This window comes from Planococcus citri, chromosome 2, assembly GCF_950023065.1.
Source record: "Planococcus citri chromosome 2, ihPlaCitr1.1, whole genome shotgun sequence".
Lineage (NCBI taxonomy): Eukaryota > Metazoa > Arthropoda > Insecta > Hemiptera > Pseudococcidae > Planococcus > Planococcus citri.
Window position 1 is genome coordinate 30,383,106 of NC_088678.1, and position 20,146 is coordinate 30,403,251.

The window sequence follows — 20,146 nt, forward strand, 5'->3', positions numbered from 1 at the left end:
AACAACTGCAACTTGTGGAATCGTCTGTTTCCTGAAGTTTGAGCGCGATTTTGAGTCTGTATATCCAAAAATGTGTTTTTGGGCCCAAAATTTTATAAAAATCTGCTGACAAATGGTCAAAAATGTGATTGGTTAGTTACAACTCTGGGAATCGTCATTTCTAGTCAAAGTCTTGTTTCCTGGAATTTAGATACAATCTTGAGTTTGCACATGTAAAAAGGTAGGTATTTTTTGGGCTCAAAATTTTCAAAGAATTTGTCCAAAAGTGGACGAAAAAAACAATTGGCTGGTTGCAACTTTGTGAATTGTCTTTTCTATCCAAAAGTCTCATTTCCTGGAATTTGGGTGCGATTTTGGAGTCTGCACATCTGAAAAGGTATTTTTTTGGTCCCTAAATTTTCAAAAAGAATGCCCAAAAATAGCTCAAAAATAATCGGAAAATGTGATGGGGAAGCTGACTGAAGCTATAACTCTTGGAATCGTATTTTCTAGTCACAAGTGAAATTTTTTGCGGTTGAGGTGCGATTTTGAGTCTGCAGATCCGAAAAGGGTATTTTTCGGGTCCAAAATTTTCAAAAAATTGCTCAAAAATAGTCGAAAAATGTGACTGGGCAGCTGAAACTCTGGGAATTGTATTTTCCACCCACAAGTCTTGTTTCCTGGAGTTTTTGGGCGCGATTTTGATTCTTAATATCCAAAAATGTGTTTTTGGGCCCAACATTTTATAAAAATTTTTGGTCTCGAAATTTTCAAAGAATTTGTCCAAAAATGGTCGAAAAAAGCGATTGGCTGGCTGCAACTTTGTGAATTGTCTGTTCTATCCAAAAGTCTTCTTTTCTGGAATTTATGCGCGATTTCGAGTCTGCACATCTAGGAGGGTATTTTTTTGGCACCTAAATAAAAAATTGCCCAAAAATAGCTCAAAAATGGTCGAAAAACGTGATGAGGAAGCTATAACTCTTGGAATCGTCTTTTCTAGTCACAAGTGAAATTTTTTGCGGTCAAGGTGCAATTTTGAGTCTGTGGATCCGAAAAAGGTATTTTTCGGGGCCAAAATTTTCAAAAAAATTGCTCAAAAATAGTCCAAATATGTAACTAGGCAGCTGAAACTCTGGGAATTGTATTTTCCATCCATAAGTCTTTGTTCCTGGATTTCGAGCGCAATATTTGTTGGGCCCAAAATTTTCAAAAAATTGCCCAAAAATGGAAGAAAAATGTAATTGGGGTCGCTACAACTCTGAGAACCGTCTTTACTGGACAGAAGTCAAGTTTTGTAGAGTTAAGGTGCGGTTTCTAGTTTGCGTAGCTAAAAGAGTATTTTTTGGGCCTCAAAATTGTCAAAAAATTGCCCAAAACTGGTTGAAAAATGAATAGGGACAGCTACAATTTTTGGAATCGTCTGAAACTCCACTCGTGATTGGAAGAAGTGGTACCAAAAGTTGTAGCTGCTTCATCACATTTTTTGACCTTTTTTGGAAAATTTTTATATCTACACAATTTTAGGCCCAAAAAATACCCTTTCAGAAACGTCGACTCAAGAGCACGCCCAAACTCCAGGAAACAAGATTCGTGGATAGAAGACACGATTCCCAAAGTCGTAGCGCCCTAATTGCATTTTTCGACCATTTTTGGGTAATTTTTTAAAAATAATTTGGGGCCCACAAAATACCTTTTCGGATGTCATCTCTCAAAATCGCGCCCAAACCTAAAGAAACTCGATTTGTGGCTAAAAAATATGAAAATTTGAATGGCATTTGGCGAAAAACGCCCCAATAAGGCTTGAAGCCATAGCTGCCCAATCACATTTCGACCATTTTTGGACAATTTTCCGAATACTTTGGGCCCAAAAAATGCAATATGGACCCTTGAGTTTTTAACGCTATTCACCTAAAATAAAAATGTTGAGACCTTTGGACCCCTGTGGGGACCGTAATTTTGAGATTGGGCACCAAAAATTTTCTAGTGGACTACCCCAAGGGTCCTCTTACTTTTGAAAAAAGAATCGATTCAAATCGGTTTTCTGCACATTTGTGAGGTTCCCTGTGAATGATGAGATTGAGAGATGACTCATACGAAGGAAATGCACAATGTTATTAATTATTTATCTCTCATACGACGAATCAGTATAATTATTCAATTCAATGGTGTCTCATTTCATGTTATCGCTTTCTGCGCACATTTTCTACTTCCAATTAACACTGATAACAAAATCACCTCGAATTATGACTAATATCACTGCTCCATCTCCATTTCGCCAAGTCAGCGAATTCATCGCATCCCATTCATAAAACTGCTGAATTGCAAATTACTCATACACAGCCTGGGAACGAGTTTCACTATCTACTCTTCGAGTACTACTCATAATGGAAATTAAAACAATACGACACAATACGTTTATAAATTTAATTCCACAATTACAAATTAAAAGGTATTACACATTCTACAGAATAATATCGAGTCGACTTACGTAGGTACTCGTAGATACGAATCACAAATACATAACAAAATATTGCCAAGGTACGAAATTACAGTAATGGATTACTTTTGCACCGTGTAATTGCACATGGGTCTTACATAAAAAATAAAATTAATTTCCAATTTTTTTTTGCTTTTTTTCAGGAAACACGAAATAAAAAAGGATGCAATATTCTGTATATGAAATTACCAAATATATTGGCGATGAGTTTCGTATAATGGTATCTACGATTAACGCCTTGTATGTAGTATATAGTTTTTCAAGAAAGGTGAGCATGAAATTGGGAAGAAATTAGAAGAGGGGTCGGAGGGGGGGAGGGTATACACTATAAGATACATGAGAATTTGGTATACAAAAAATTTATTATGACTTATATAATTTTTATACGCAAGAAAAAAATAAAATTGAAAGTCTTTCAAAGGGTTCGCGTATAATATTTCAAATTTATATAAGTTAACGTTTTACAAAATTTATTTACACGCGTAAAATTTTCTTACGCACTATAATGATTATACAGAAAGAATAAATAAAAGAGAGAGAAAGAGAGAGAGAGGGGAAAAAACAAAGAAAAAATGTTTTAAAATCGTACATTAATAAAAGTACATAATAATAAAAACGAAAAATAAAACGAAGCGAATATAAAGCGTCAAACGAGAAAGGAAGGGGGAAAAAATGATATTGATTTTACTTTATGATTTTTCATATATTTTTTCGTCGTTTTCGAGTATATAAAATTGACATGCAATATTCAGACACGTTTCGTCGAATACATACACACTACGTCGTCGCGAAAAAACTGGGAAAAAATAAATTATTTACACGCGATTTGATTCGTCCTCGTCGTCGTCGTGGTGGGAAAACGCGTAGCTAAAAATGTACACATAGAGTAGAAAAAAATAAATAAAACTCTTATTCTAATTAGATTTTTGGGTTCCGGGTAAATTCGGAGACCTCATGTTGAACGACGAAGGCGTCAGAGAAGTCAGCAATGAGGTGGTCGGAAACCCAAAAAGTTGAGATCACTGAAGTCTAGGCCAGTAATTATGGTTATCGTGACTTTGATTTGGAATTTGTACAGGAACCGAAACGCCAGCTGAGATCACTCCTATATTGACAAAAAAAAAAGAAGCAGAAATTAGATACAAGTGTTCATTGATGAGAAAAGTATCGATAAATACACCTTAGTAGGTATACCTGTACCAGTGGCTGTAGGAGCTCCGGTGGATCCAGGAGATGGAGTATAAGCAGCGGGATGATGGGCGGTGGTAGGCGGCTGCGAATGTGCCATTGCAGGATTTACTCGGGCAGCGTGCGCGTAACTGGGACTGAGCGTGTGTAACGGGTCTGGGAACATGTAAGGGTAACTAGTGTGATGGTGATGATGGTGTTCTCTGGCCTGTTGAAGACAGCTACTTGTCATAGTACTCAGCGAACTCACTGCTCCCGACATACTGCTGGAAAAAAGAGAAAAATTATACCTATTTAAAAACCATCCGATGCTACTACGTGACGTAAGGGATTTTCGTTCTGTTCTGTATACTTTTCCAAACCAAATACAACACAACACGATGATGGAAAAGTTTAGCTTTTTTTTTTCTTTTTTGTAAATTCATCGACCAAGCTTTCGTACACACACACGTGTCATGACAGAACGCTTCGATTATGTACAATAAATGGGGATGAGTTTCACGCTCGAAATGGTAGGTGATTTTGAATCGTGGGTTATTCCACGTCAATTGGACCAAGAAGTCGTAGGGGGGTTCGGCGATTTTTTTGAAATTTTTCCTGTGGAAAGACGTTCCAAAGGGATGACCAATGGCGCAAATCGCAGCCCTGTAGCCCATTTTCAAAGGCAGCCAGGGGGTGTCAAAGTTTTCAGTGAACCTAAAATATCATCCATTTCAGCAGCGGATTACTCGATAACCGCGATACCTACCAAAATGGAACATTTTTCCATAGTTAGGGGTTTTGAAAGGCCTTTTTGGTGATATCATAAAAATCAGTGTTGCCACTTTTTTTCGTACAAAAAATTAGTTCAAAAAGTTTCGAAACGTAGTTTTCACATCGTTGCGACTCTTAAAAATTCTGAAAAAAATATATTATGGACAACTTTTCATGCTGAACAACATATTAAAAAATTGGGATGGTAACATGTTGCAAAGTTTTTTTTTTTTTTTGGGTGTTTGTAATTTACTTAATTATTACACCCGTCGTGTGAGATTTAAATCGAGTTGTTAAGGTTAAGTTTTTTAATTAGGTCTAAGAATTTTTTAATTTTGGAAGGGTCGTCTGGTATGAATAGGGATCTTTCATCTATTTGTAGGGATAGTCTATGCTGATGTAAGGAGGGACAGCGAAATATGTAGTAAGTGTTGGACAGATATAAGTTCTGACGTGCAGAACTGGCATGTGGGTTTTGGGGCCTTTTCATAGAGGTGATTGTGTGTTATTTTTGTGTGGCCAATTCTCAATCTGGTTATAATGATTTCTTCGAGTCTATTTAGTTGAGATAGGTTTTTCCAAGGCTGAGTAGTTTTTTGTGGTGAAAGAGCTTGTTTGATGTTTGGAGGTACCAAAAGTTTTGCCATTTCTTAAGTGTGTTTTGGGTGAAGATAGATTTAAGGTCGTCAGCTGTGATAAATGTGAGAGGAGAAAGAGTAGTGGCGGATTTTGCATTTTTGTCTACAATTTCATTTCCTGTGATTCCAACATGGCTGGGTACATACATAAACTGGATGGAGAAGTTTGAATTTTGTAAATCAAATAGAATTTTATGGATATTTTGAATTAGGAGGTGGTCAGAAAATACATTTTGAATAGCAGTTGGTGAGCTGAGGGAATCACTCTGTATTCAGAAAGACTTATATTCTGATTCATAAGACAGAGGCAGTGGAAAATAGCTGTAAGTTCGGCAGTGTAGATTGAAGAGCAGTTATGGATTTTAAAATTTGAAACTTTATCATTAATAGAGTAGGCATACCCTGAATGAAGTGGTGGTATTTTTGATCCATCTGTAAAGCAGAGATTGAATTTGTTGTATTCTGATAAGAGTTCAAGATAGTTTTGTTTTATTACTAGTGGAGAGTGGCTAATTTTTGGGTAGTTAATAAGTTGTGTATTGACTTGAGGAGGCCTGAGGAGCCAAGGGGGGTATAATATTGGTTTTTGGATGAGAGTTTTAGGATTGATTTGAAGATCATTCAACATTGTGATGAAATTAGAAATGGGTCCTTCTATATGATCGAAATGTTGGGGGTTGGGTGGGTTAATTGAGTTTTGGAGTGGATGGGAAGGGTTGGTGGATGCATTTGAGATGAATTTGTTTGTTATGAGAGTTCTTCTAAAATCTGGGGGAAATTCTGCTGCTTCACAATATAGGCTATCTATTGGAGAGGAATAGAGGGCTCCTAAACAGATCCGTAGGGCTGAATTTTGAATTGTTTTTATGATATTAGAAGTTTTATTTGAGATATTTTCAAAACATGTGCCCCATACTCAATTTTAATTAGAGATTTATACAAGTGAAGTAGGAGTTTGCGAGATGGTTTATACTTGGTGTTTTTGATTATTTTCAACAGATTTAGGCGTTTCATGACATCTGATTTTACTTTTAGAAAATTAGGAGTCCAATTTAGTTTTCTATCAAAAGTTAAGCCAAGAAATTTAGTTGTGGTTTTGAATTCTAAAGAGATGTCCTTTGAAGTTGAAAATGAGATCTGGAGGAATCTTAGTTTTTTTGGTGAAAAGTATACAGTGGGTTTTTGACTCAGAGAAGGTTAGACCATTAGAATCTGCCCATGATTCAATTTTTTCAAGGGTTTCTTGGATTACTTGAAGAGCTAGTTGAATATTATTTGAACGAAAGGAAATGTTTATATCATCAGCAAAGATTCTCAGAGAAATGAGTCTAGAAACAACATTGGAAATGTCATCAATCAAAAGTATGAATAAGACTGTGCTAAGAACTGAATCTTGGGGGACTCCATTTTCAATTTCAAAAAATTCTGAGTAAGTATTGTTTAACTCTCACTCTAAAAGTACGGTTTGTTAAGAAATTCTAAATAAAGTAGGCCAAATGTCCTCTAATTCCAATGGAATGTAATGTTTGGAGAATTTTATAACGCCAGGCTTTATCAAATGCCTTTTTAAGATCAAAAAAGACTGAAGTTGAAAGTTTGTGAAAAAATGCGATTTTTTGATTTAAAACATGAAAAAAAGTTTTGATAGGTGAAGTTGACCCATTTGACCCCCATTTTTACGTATCTGTTGAAAAAGTTGAAAAACCCCTTTCACTCAATAAGATAAACTCACACAAAAAAATCAAAATTCGAAAAAATTCAATTTTCAATTTCAAAACATCAAAAAAAAGTTTAAATTTATTCAGTTGTCTTATTTTGACCTCTTTCTGACGTATTACATGAAAAAGTTGATAAAAATTACACTCACGACAAAACAATAAAAATTCGTTCATTTTTTGAATTTTTTTGAATTTTGATTTTTTTGTGAGTTTATTTTATCAAGTGAAAGGGGTTTTTTCAACTTTTTCAACAGATACGTAAAAATGGGTGTCAAATGGGTCAACTTCACCTATCAAAACTTTTTTTCATATTTTAAATCAAAAAATCGCATTTTTTCGCAAACTTTAAATTTTTTAAAATCAACTTTGCAACATCTTACCATCTCAATTTTTTAATACGTTGTTCAGCATGAAAAGTTGTCCATAATATATTTTTTTCAGAATTTTTGAGAGTCGCAACGATGTGAAAACTACGTTTCGAAACTTTTTTAGCTAATTTTTTGTACGAAAAAAAGTGGCAACACTGATTTTTATGATATCACCAAACAGCCTTTCAAAATCTCTAACTATGGGAAAATGTTCCATTTTGGTAGGTACTGCGGTTATCGAGTAATCCACTGCTGAAATGGATGATATTTTAGGTTCACTGAAAACTTTGACACCACCTGGCTGCCTTTAAAAATGGGCTAGAGGGCTGCGATTTGCGCCATTGGTCATCCCTTTGGAAGGTCTTTCCACAGGAAAAATTTCAAAAAAATCGCCGTACCCCCTACCACTTCTTGGCCCAATTGACGTGGAATGACCCAGGTTATTTTGAATCATGCTTACTTGTAAGTATCAGCCATTGAAACCATCGGTTGTGGAATCGAACCGTACATCGGATTAAACGTATGATTTAAAGAAAGTCTTGAATTCGGTGCCGGTGGACTGACCGAAGATACAGGAGGAACATTGTCGACAACGTTTCCACCACCGCTTCTGTTCGTTCTTTGGTGTCTGAGCTTTTCTTCTCGTCTCCATTTCGCTCTTCTATTACTAAACCAAACCTTTATACAGAGGGAAAAAAATCAGAAAAGAAAAGATTCATTAGCATGGAAAATTTTTGCATTAAAAACATTCTGCGTATATCTACGTCTCTGATTTTCGTGAAATATTTTATACTCCAGCATAATATTGTACGTCGAGCTTGGTAAAACTAACACGCTATAAAATCATAACAATGATAATTTTCCTTTACTCTTTATGTAATGAAAGGGGGGAAAAGCGTACTGTACGGTAGAGTAGAGCAGAGAACTGGAAGCCTACGTTTGTTTGTTATGTACACAGTCAACACGAAGTTAAAATCGATACATTTATAGTAGAAAAGCGTCGTGTGGACCGGAGGGTTATAAGATGAGATGCAGTTTCAAACGAGGCTTAAAAACATGCGTCAAACTATTTTCCACCCCAAAATTCTTCCACCATGTTTTGCACACCATTCTCCACGTTCCTTTGCACACCCTTCTTAATAAACAACCAACTTCCCTTTTTCATGCCCAGCAATTCATAATAAGAATGCTTTAGCGACGACCTCGTTCGAATATGGTGAACAAACGATATTAAACAAACAAACCCGCGCCGAAAGGTCATTAAGAAAAATATCAAAATGAAAACTCGAGCATCGAAATAACCATGGTACCTAGTACATCTCGACTCTGTAATCCTTTTTTGTAAAAAGTTGCAGATTTTTTTCCATCGACACTACAAATCGAAATCAATCGATTGCGTATACAGGATAGATATAAAACCACTTAAAATGTAAATGACAAATTTAAATACTAAAGAGAAAGACGACCACCGCAAAGCACCTCATCACATAGTGAATAAAAACTTTCGATTATAATTCATCTTTGCCGGAGATGCGAAGGTAGGCAGGCAGTAATTCGATCTGCGAATCGATGATGATGAAGAAGAAGAAGGAAAAAGGTATCTACAAACTTTTCTGGTAGCTAGCAACACAACACAGTGGGAGATGATTAGAGTAAATCACTCCTAATAATAAAAAGGGTCCAAAGAATACAAATAACTACAAGGGTCAGCGAAATTGCTCGAGTTTATAGTATAGATACGTTAACCCTATACACAAGCACAACATGTTATGGCATCTCGAAAACAGCACCCGGTTCTTTTGTCACTGACAAGGGTCTGTGGTGGACCCACTTGATGACTCCGTTATTCGTCGTAGTCGTCGTTGTCGTTGTCGTTTCACCCCTAAAATTCATCAGAATTCTATGAGCCTACTCGAATGTGCTAAGAAATTCTTAACATATGTCCCAGCGTATTTGTAAACGGCATTTGGTTTTATGTGTTTAGATCGGCTTTTGACAAATGGACAAACAGAAAGCGATAAATGTCCTTATAATGGCCCTATAATCAATATTAAAAGGGTACCCGAGAACGGCTTCGCTGTGTGCGGAGTGTTTTGGCAAGTAGCAAATATTGTAATATGCGAATTAGTTTGTTAGTTTTTATGATATTTATAAATTTTATTGTTTTTTAAAAAAGAAATAAGAGAGAGATTTCATTCAATCAGGCGTGAACTGGGTCGGTTGAAGACCCTTGATGGATGCACCGAATAGGGCCCTCAAAATTTTATCCTCTCCTCTTTGAAATCGTCCTCCTGTTTTTTCTCAGGTTTGAATACTTGACTGCTTAGTGATGCCATTGATTTTCGTTTTTGCTTTTTTATTCAATATCACAAAAAATAAGTTAAACTGACAAGGGAACCTCTTGAGCTGTCACACTCCGATTTGAACGGGACCGCGACTTTTAGAAAGCGCATAGTCTAAAACCCCCAAAACCAAATTTTCAGCTGCCCAAGTTCATTTCTCGATTTTTGGCGAATTTTTGAAAATTCAAAATTGACCGTTATTGGCGATTTATGCTTTTTTTTTAAAAAGTACGTACTTGATCAGTAAAAATGGTCAAAAATAAGTCCCAAAGACCAAAACTAATATTAATTATCCAAATTTTACCATTTCCAGCCATTCTGGAGCCTCCAGCGCGATTTTTCAATTTCTCCAGAATTTTGAATTTGCTCCAGAAGGCGTAAATATGAAGTTGGGCAGCTAAAAATCGAGATTTTTGTACATTTTTATTACCTATGAAATAAGCTGGTGCTGGTCAAAAAATCACTCTTGAGGTGTCCCTCCCAAAATTAGCTCAAATGTGGATAAACTCGTTAAATAAGTTGAGTGTGGCACACAACTCGATTTTTAGCTGCCCAGCTTCATATTCACGCCTTCTGGAGCAAATTCAAAACTCTGGAGAAATTGAAAAATCGCGCTGGAGGCTCCAGAATGGCTGGAAATGTTAAAATTTGGATAATTAATATTAGTTTTGGCCTTTGGGACTTATTTTTAACCATTTTTACTGATCAAGTACGTACTTCAAAAAAAAGCATCAATCGCCAAAAACAGTCAATTTTGAATTTTCAAAAATTCGCCAAAAATCGAAAAATGAACTTGGGCAGCTGAAAATTTGGTTTTGGGGGTTTTAGACTATGTTCTTTCCAAAAGTCGCGGTCCCGTTCAAATCGGAGTGTGACACCTCAAGAGGTTCCCTTGTGAGAGGATCAAAATTAAAGATTTTTTGGGAGGAGGGAAACTGAAAATTTGCCGATCGGTATGAGAAAAAAAATACGTATTGAGGCTAATCAAACAATTGTTATTTTCTCTTTTGAATTTATGGTTGAATTAATGGAAGTTCCAAATATGGAATTTTTTAGTTCGGAAAAGAGATAGAAATTGACCTGAGCGAAGCGAGGGCAAAGGTGTTCAGAAATTTGTACTTCAAGACTTCAAGACGTGAAAAACAATGTGTTTTTTAAAAATTGGTTCATTTTTTTGGCTCCAAAATTTTAGAATTTGAACGTCAGTTTTTAAAAATTTCAATTTTGAAAATGAAAATCAAACAGACGATCTGATCGAGGCGAGGGCAAAAGATTGTTACGAGAAGTAAAAACAGCAATGTTTTTTCAGCTGAAAAGTATTATTTTTTTCCAAACTCAATTTGGAAAAAAACACAGAGGTTCAAGTCGAGCTAGGGCAAAATTTTTTGACAATTTTTGCCTTGAAAAATGCAGATTTTTCTCATTTTCTGACAAAAAGTAACATTTTAGGAAATTGGAAAAAAATTGAACATTTTTGGGAATTTTGAGCGAAAAAAATACATTTATTTTGGTAAAAATCGAGAAATTATTACAAATTTTGGCAAAAAAAACAATTTTAGCAAAATCGTGAGTTCGTGATACTTTTCCATGATTTTTGTAGACTCTTTTATGGTAAAAAACAACATTTTCCGGCAATTTTTAACCAAAAAAACGAGAATTTTGAGCATTTGTGGCTTTTGAATTCGAGAAATGAAAAACTTTGGATATCCAACCCACCTACACAAATGTACCTAGATTTGTAGGTGGCTGAGTAAGTATTAAGCACCTATTTTATCAAATAAAAATGTTAAGTACCTATGTGAATGTATATGGAAGGGCAAGAAGAGAGATTTAGAGAGCAGAATATCATTTTCATTCATTCCATCGTGTGTCTATAGGTATTAGGTACATCATAATTCCTGAAATACATCGATGAATTTTCTATACCTTTTATAAAACGTGGGCGAGGTAGTGTACCTTTAACTACCTATTGCTAAGTTGAAAAAGAATTGCTTAGATATATGTTATGTATTGCTGTATTTATATTTTATATAATACAAGCAAAGATTATCTCTATACCTTTTTCCATTGTTGTTCAATGTTCATACTTCATATTCATAATACCTATAGTGCCTACCTACATGAATAAAGTGAAGCTGTTTTGATTCATTTTTCGAGTAAGTACCTGTCGGTATTTAAAATTCAGTCGAATGGCTGTTAAGATGATTGTTGATGTTGTTGTTTGATGTGTATTTGTTTACGTTTTGAATATTTTATCACTGGGAGAAAAGCAATAATTGATTGCCTCCGGGAAAAAATTATTAAAATATTTTATGAAGATGTCTATACCAATTTATCCAATCTGTTTACCTTATCTTCACCTTATAAATTCAAGAACATGTGCCTAATCTGTATGTTTTTCTTTCAGATCTGGGTGGGAAAAAATTAAAAAATGACAGAGAAAAGCCTTCATAAATTTAAACCCCATCAGCTTGGGCTTGAATGGAAAGCGAGGATGTGGAAGATGAGTTGATTACCTCCATACGTAGGTACCTATGAAAAATAAAGCTAGATCGATTCCCACCATTTTCAGCTGCTAAAGTATATTTTTAGAATTTTTGGGAATTTTCAAAAATCAAATTTGGGTCAAAAATTTTACCTAATTAAGTTCATTTGCTGAAATTTTATATGTATCATATTCGCCCTTCCCTCAAACAAGGCCGTCGAACGCTACTAATGCAGGCCCGGGGTCTAGTATAGGGACGAAACTATGTATAGGTTTTCTTAGAGGGGGAGGGGGTCGGCTTTGACTGAAAATTTGCCTACTGCGATCGATACAGAGAAAAATACGAATTTTGCCGAATGATAATAAAATTATCATATTCCATGTTCTGTTTTGGAGTTTTGGGGGCCCAAATGTGAAGTTTTCTATGTATTTAAAAAAAAGAAATAAATTGACACGAGTGAAGCAAGGGCGAACTTTTTTTGAAAATTTTATTTCGAGAGAACTAAAAGAGGGGACACTTTTGAAAAAATTGTGGTTTTTTCGCTCTGTCCCTTTCCCCTATCAAACATGTTTTGGAAAAACTGGGCCAAGTCCAGTACGTAAGTACGTATTTGAGATTCTGCGTCGACCTAGGCCATTTCCATAAAAATCTAAGACCACTTTCAGGGTTCTACTGAGCAGTTGAAAATTTGCAAATCGTGCATTTTTTGGAAAATTCGTGTTGGTTTTGAAAATTTTTTCTTCTCAAATATTTCTCACTTATTAGTATATTAACACAGAAAGGTATCATTTCTGAAAATGGGGAAATATTTTGGAACGCAGTGGTGTCATATTTTTAGTCAATGTTGCTAATTTCAAAAAATCGAGAAAATAGCAAAATATTTCTCAAGTTTTGCGAAATGATATCTTCCGATGTTTTGGCAAAATTAATGCAAAAATGGGGGGGGGGATTTACAAAACAGGAATTTACCCAAAAATACGCGATTTGCAAATTTTCAACAGCTCAGTAGAACCCTGAAAGTGAAAGTATCCTTGGATAATGGAGAATCTCAAATACCATCTTTTAGAATTGAATCATTTTCGCAAAACAGATTGGAAAAAAGCTACAACGAAAAAATACAAGTTTTTTTTTTTCAAAAATGGCCCCTCTTTGAAGACCAATATTCCTCTTCAGAGGCACCTTCGGAGCAGAAATTTTTTCTGAGCGATTTTCAACTCATAATGCAGGTCTTCGCGGAATTTGGTCAAAATCCTCCTTCATTTTCTTTTCGAGTTTTCGCGATCCAACCAACTTTACCTACCTAGACCTACTCGTACGAAAACCAAAATTTAGTTTTTGCTATTTGATTATAATTGGGTGAAATTTTGTGGGACCTGCATTTTACAGAAATTCACCGGAGGCTCCTCATATCCAATTGATGAGGGAGATGGGAGAAATAAGGAACATACCAAACTCCAGTCTTCTACCTCAAATAGGTACCTAAGAACACTTCATTTTTTTTTTGAATTTCGCGCCCAAATTTAACCACCTAATTTTTAAAAATTCCTTAAAATTCGAAAAACGTTTTAGTAACTTGAAATTTTGATTGATGGTGAATTTTTACCAGCTCTTTCGATCCTGCAGTTTCCTTAAAACTAGGAATTTTTTGTTTGGGGGGGGGGGGGTAACAAATTGTTCAAGAATTCACTTTTAAACTGACACTCGTGGAATTTCACAGTAATCACCTAAAGCGGTGGAGTGGAGACTGAACTCAATAAACACCAACCCAAAGTTACATGTGTTGAAGTTTGAAATTCATTTTTGCTCCTTCCATAGAAATTCGTAATTTATGGAGGGAATTTAAAACTCACTTGAGGCTCCAAAATTATTTAAATAATAAATACTTATGGTAGTTTTCGAAGCTGGAGGGGGCGAGGGGGGTTGAAATTGAGAAATAATTTACAGTGGTGTCTGATTCATTAATTAAAAGATCACAAAAAAATTGAAAATATTGTCATAAAAAATATTTTTCGATTTAAAAAAAAAAATTCTCCAAAAATTCAAAAATGAACCTTGGGGCCCAAAATTTTGGTTACGAAGACTTTAGGAAATGTTCTGTCCATCTAGCTTGGTTTCGTAGTTCGAATCAGAGAGTGTCATAATTCAAAAAGTTTCCTAATAAGAACTTGAATTATGAATAGGAGTCAACTGTCAAGAAGTTTCAATGAGTTTTGGAAATAAATAGGTACTTATACCAATTTTTAAAAAATAATAAGTAGGTAAATATCATATCGATGGATATCAACTTTTTTTTATCTAAACATATGTGCATTTTGAAATATAATTTTCATAATAGGGGCATGGGCGCATTGGGTGTTACTTGTGGGTCACCTTGTTATTGCATTGTTATTATTATTGTTATTATTATTATACTTTATTTCTTGTTCTTTATTTTGTTTTATTTTTTTTGGTTGGTTTCATTTTTCTTTTTTTTTTTTCTCTCTCTCTCTCTTTATTTTTTTCTTCTCTTTATGAACCACCACTTATTAATGGTCTTACTTATCTTTTGTTGTTAGTATCGTATTTTTCTTTTGTTTCTGATAATTTCTCACTTTACCTCATTATCTTTTGTATTTTTTTGTTTCTTTTTCTTTTCAATTTATAAAGTGATATTTAGTTTTTATTGTCCTATAGTTATAATCGGTCTCTCCTGTAATTGGCTTCTGGCTGTTGGAGAGACCTAAATTGTTTAAATAAATAAATAAATAAATAATAAAGTCAAACCCTTGAAAAAAAATTGACGAAAAATTTGAAAAAAAAGTTTTTTCCTGAAAGTTTGCCTCCAGAGAAAAGCATGGAGAAAATTTTCAATTTTGAAAAACTGTTTACACTTTTCCCTTGGTGAGAAGCTAGAAAGTCAAGCCCATATTTAAAATAGAATTTTTCTCAACTTTCTTCATTTTTATACTTTTTACTTTTTGGTAGGTATTTCTGATAAAACTCTTACGTAGGTAGGTAGGTACCTACTTTGAAAAAATGCTTAATTATTTGGCTTTTTAATTTCAGTTTGTACACAAAGACCTCATTTTTTTTCTTCAGATTTTCCTCGATTCAAAATCTCTCATAAATTCTTCAATTCTTGTGCAAGTATTTTTTCAAAATTTATATCCCTTATATTTTTAACCTTTTATGCTTTCCTTGATGAGGGGTTGAGGGGTGTTGACTGTTATGTTGTTGAGATATTATACACAAATATATTTTCACATTTTTTGAGAACTTTGGCATCTTTTTCAATTTTAATGAGCAGTAAGAATTCTAAAAAAAGCTCTCTCGGAGGCGTCCATTTTTTCGTTTTCAAAATGTTATCAGGTAAGTAAGTAAATAAACTTGAATTTTTTGGCAATATACTTACTTCTTATGAAAAATAATTTAATAAGATAGAAATTCGATGCTAAATTTCACGAAAATAATATCCAGCAATAAATTCTGATAATTCGAGAGTGTATTAGGCAGAAGCACCTAATTATCTGCAGATCTGACATGGCAATATAGTCCAAAGTACGTAAAAAATGTGTGGCATAATTCGCACATTATCACAGATAATTTCTTAGGCCTCATACAGAATGCATATAAAACGTTTAATTACGCTACACGTAATACTTATCATAAGTAAATATACATTCTGGTACGTATTAATTAAAGTTAGGTATATACACTCGAGTATTATGTACATAATACACCTAGAGCCGCAGCTACATTAATCATACAAACGATATCCAGATACACTTTATATCGTAGGTAGGTATATAGAGGTAACCGGTATAAAAATCGTATCTTCCGCTAATTTGCGCAAAGCGAAGTGAAGTAGCTCGTCTTTTAAAAAGTCAACTTTGAAAGGTTAATCCGACCGTGAAATAGTGTAACTCCACAACTGCTGAACCCATTAAAGGAATTAATTCCTATGAATAATTGATACGGTGGCTGGGTTTCAAAGAATCCGACAAATAAAGAACTGTATCATTGTATCAAATAAGCTAAATTCAACTCACAATCTTATAGCACAAAGGTCTCGGCGCGTTTTTGATGGTCTCGATTCATTTGTAACGTGAATAGAATGATTTTCTATGTGGGGGAGGGTTGCTCTTTTCTACGGGTGGGTACCGACCGACCGAACCGATGTACTACCAACACAACCATTCCGATGATTTTCGTTCACATTTATCAGTATTTGATCTTTTGTGTACTACGATACAAACCTTCTCTTTTTTTTTTACCCCAATACCCCAATCCTCCACCTTCCGATAAGTAATTTAGATAAGTAACTTCTAAAGCTAATAGATAAACATGTTCGCCATAGCGTATTACCGCATCAACGACATCGACATCGGCGATCTGCTTCATCGCGAATTATTTACATTAAGGTAATTAAAGGCGTGTAACCATTGGTTAAGTTAGGTTAGGTTAGGTTAGCTCTCGGTATACACGGTTTTATTCCCATTCACCGCATTGGCCAGGCCTATGTGTATACCTATCGGGCTATATACTGGTAGTATAAGAAGAAAATTGTACAATAAATAGCCGACTTTGATTCGAAAACGCAAACCGGTATTTTGTATATTTGTAACGGAGCGGCAAAAACGAGCAAATCTGTGCCTAAATTTTGTTTATTTAAAACGAAACAAGAAGGGAGGAGAGAAAAGAGGTGAAAATGGTACGCGTATTAGATAAATATTAACTTCATTAAAAACGTAAATATCAACTGCACAGAGCATACTATAAAGGTAGGTATTAGTACACCCTTGTTTAATTATAAAACTAGACGAATCCATCATGGACACCATCTGACCATCTGTCAACGGTCTCTTTTATCTATTTATTATCCGAGCCACTTGTCTATTTCTATTTTCCGCTACATCCACCAGCACACTTTAAACGTCCTCTTGTTTTATACATCGTATAGTCCAACATTCGATAAAATATTACATAAAAGTTTCCGCATACGATTTAAATATTAATGAATTCGGTTATCTACAGACTAACTATATAGGTAGGTATTTGTCGTCGATGAATAAGGTATCCTATCCAGATATATGTATATTGTCACGGTGTGTGGTGAGGACTGAGGGGTGCTGTTTTTTCATCTCATTCTATTGTAGAATAGCCGCCATATATTATGCATAGATTATAGATATCGAGAGCGAGAGCATTCTCTCTGATGAGTGTGCTTTGTATAGGTATAGAGGTAATTCAATAAGCGTAAAAATATTCGAATTTGTTTTATTGACCGCGACCGCCGCAAGTTTGTAATAATTATCAATTCGTTGACGAAGTTGATATCATCACAGGTGCTATGAGTTGACTATTAAGGAAAGTGTACCTATTTTTAAATGTTTAACCCCCCCCCCCAATCCATGATAAATACCTACTTTCTCGTAATATTTTTGAGTTAAAAGACAAAAAAATAATAAGTTTAGTGTCTTTGAAAAAATTTGAGTTCCATTATGAAAACATTTCGTGAAGATGATAATTATATTATTTTTAAGAAAAGGTGTAAAAATTGGGTACACGTGGAAATAATATGGAGGGAGGGGAGCAAGGGGAAATTTATTTCGATTACAAAGCATTCTGTAGAAATAAATATTTTTCAGTGTAAAAAAAATGCTGACCTTATTTTTTATTAGTAAAATTGAAGTTTTACGATGTGTAAAATCAAAGGTAATAACAGCTGCAAATATTTTCTTTTCAGCACTTCGACTCGGTAACGTTTTCAACTTTCTTGATAAGGGGGGAGGGAGATTCTTCAACACGAATACACATTTTTCACCTTCGACGCTGATATTTTATTTCCAAGACATCTCCAAAAGTTTCGAATTTTGAGTACCTACCACAAATTTAAATAATTTTCAAACTGTACATATCGTAGTTGCACTTTGCACCTCTCCTTCATATTGTCTGCGAATAGTAGAAATTATACCATTTTTTTTTTAGCTAAAATTTACTAACTTTTAAAAATTTGCAAATAATAAGAAAATATTATTGTATCATTCAAATGACTCTGCTATCAGATAGTTCTCGAGTAGACGAAAAAAAAATTATCATCCCCAATTACCTATATTCAAAATTGAAGAGACCTACACAATTTAAAAATTCAAATTTGAGGAACTCACAATTTTGAAAATTTTGAAGATAGGTAATCGGTGATAGTAACATTTTTTTTCGTCTTCTCAAGTACGATGGATTATAGGGACATCATTAAAATGATACCAACAAATATTTTTTCACTGTCTGCAAATCGAAGAAATTACAACATTTTTTGGACTAAAATTTGCCTATTTTTAAACAATTTCTCAAGACAGGGTGTCTATAACGGTCATGAAAGTCATGAATTATTGATAGGTGGTCATGAAAGTCATGAAAAGCCATGAAAAAGTCATGAATTTTGCTCGAAACACCTTTGAAAATTTTTTAAAAATCCCATAAAATGAAAAAATAAAAAATTTGTTTAAAAAATTAGAATAATAAAAAAATTAACATACAGCTGCTCACCTACAAATTGAAAAAAAATCCTCGCAGTTTTTCAAGATATTTAATTTTTCTGGGGGGGGGGGGGGGGGGAGGAGGAGGGTATTTCCATGCGAAAAAAATATGAAAAGTAGGTAATGAAAAGGTCGTGAAAAAGTCATGAAACAAGTCATGATTTTTTTGTAGACACCCTATAAAAATAAAAAAGTGTATGGATCATTCAATGATACCTTTAACCCATAGTTCTCGAGTAGACGAACAAAAAATGGTGTTATGACGAAAACCGTCTATCTTCAAAATTAAAGGCGCAAACACAATTTCAAAATTTAAATTAAGGGCACTCGAAATTTGGAATTTTTGAATCAGGTTTGCCCCTTCAACTTTGAAGACAGGCAATTGGTCATAATAACATTTTTTTGTTCACCCACTCGAGTACTGTGGGTTAGGTAAATCACTTAAATGCAATGATTCAAACATTTTTTTCTTATTTTTGATGAATTTTTCAAAATTAGTAAAATATACAATTTCTATAAACTGCAGGGTACCCCTTTCCCCCACCAAATTACCTCCCCTTTTCACTAGAAAACCTATTTTGAGCACGCACAAGTATGTATGTTTGCCTACCCTGTGGTTTGAAGGGACTGATTTATGCTTTCGTGAAAAATTTTTGTTTGCGATTTTGCGAGATAAAAATTTGATCTTGCATCATTGCTTACCTATTTCATTATTGAATTTTTGAAAATAAAAATCAAAAATTTTGTTTTAACGGCGGTTGTTAAATTTTTTCATGACTTTCATTTTTTCAAACAAAATAGAGCAGATTAATTATACCTAATTGCTTGATTTCAACCCCCTCGTTCCTTCCCACAACTTTAAAAACTGTCAGTTTTACACCATTTTCAAAACCTCCAGTGAGTTCAAAAATCTCAAAAACATAGTGTTCAAAACAAAAGTTGATTATTTTTACCACCATTTTTTTTTTTGAAAACTTCAAAAAAAACATTTCGTTACATTTTTTGAAGAAAAAATTTCATTCTCTCCTGATTGACCTGATTAGTTAAAAAGCTATTAAGATTTGAATTTGGAAAATTCACTCTTGAAAAAAATTCAGAAAATTTTTTTTCTCATAAAATGGGCTAAAATTTCATTAGAACTATAGCAAGTAAATTTTTTATCCTTATTATGTTATTATGAAATTTGGGTAATTTTCGGAAAAAAGAATTTTTTTTGAATTGTTTTGAGACTGATATTTCAAAATTCAACCCTTATAAATTTTTAACTAATCAAAATAGAGAAATGAAAGTTAAATAAACCTAAAATTTTGAATTTTATTCGAAATCCTTCAACTCAATTTTATGTTTTTGGCTCATAATAATCAATTTTTGGATGTATATATTTTTTTTCATTTCATGTGTATTCATTCGAACAATTTTTCTGCTATCAATTTCATTCATTTTCATCCAAATTTCGATTTTGATTAAATTGGGTAACTTTTTAGCGGTGAACAGTTTTTTAAAGGGTATTCCCGGATAAGATAGGTGAAATGCCCCTGTCCTCAGATTTTTGATTTTTTGATTGAACATTGTTGGGTACCTCTAAAAAAAATTGTAGACCCAAAAATTTGTCCCCCACCCCACCCCCCTTGTCCACAGTGATGAAAAAACGCTTTTTTCGGA

General features: G+C 34.0%; 1 protein-coding gene across 4 annotated transcripts in view; it reads right to left on the reverse strand.

The window, feature by feature from the left end:
* Nucleotides 1-2,389: 2,389 nt before the first annotated feature.
* toy (twin of eyeless) overlaps nt 2,390-20,146 on the reverse strand; it is an 87,763-nt gene continuing 70,006 nt past the window's right edge. For 2 of the 4 annotated variants that reach the window (XM_065349606.1, XM_065349609.1), the window contains 3 exons: nt 7,602-7,819; nt 3,671-3,930; nt 2,390-3,581 (listed from right to left, as the gene is read on the reverse strand). In XM_065349606.1, coding sequence (XP_065205678.1) covers nt 3,496-3,581; nt 3,671-3,930; nt 7,602-7,819 — 564 coding nt within the window. In that variant the 3' untranslated portion in view covers nt 2,390-3,495. The remainder of the gene's footprint in view (nt 3,582-3,670; nt 3,931-7,601; nt 7,820-20,146) is intronic. The other 2 variants (XM_065349607.1, XM_065349608.1) reach the window with 2 other exon arrangements.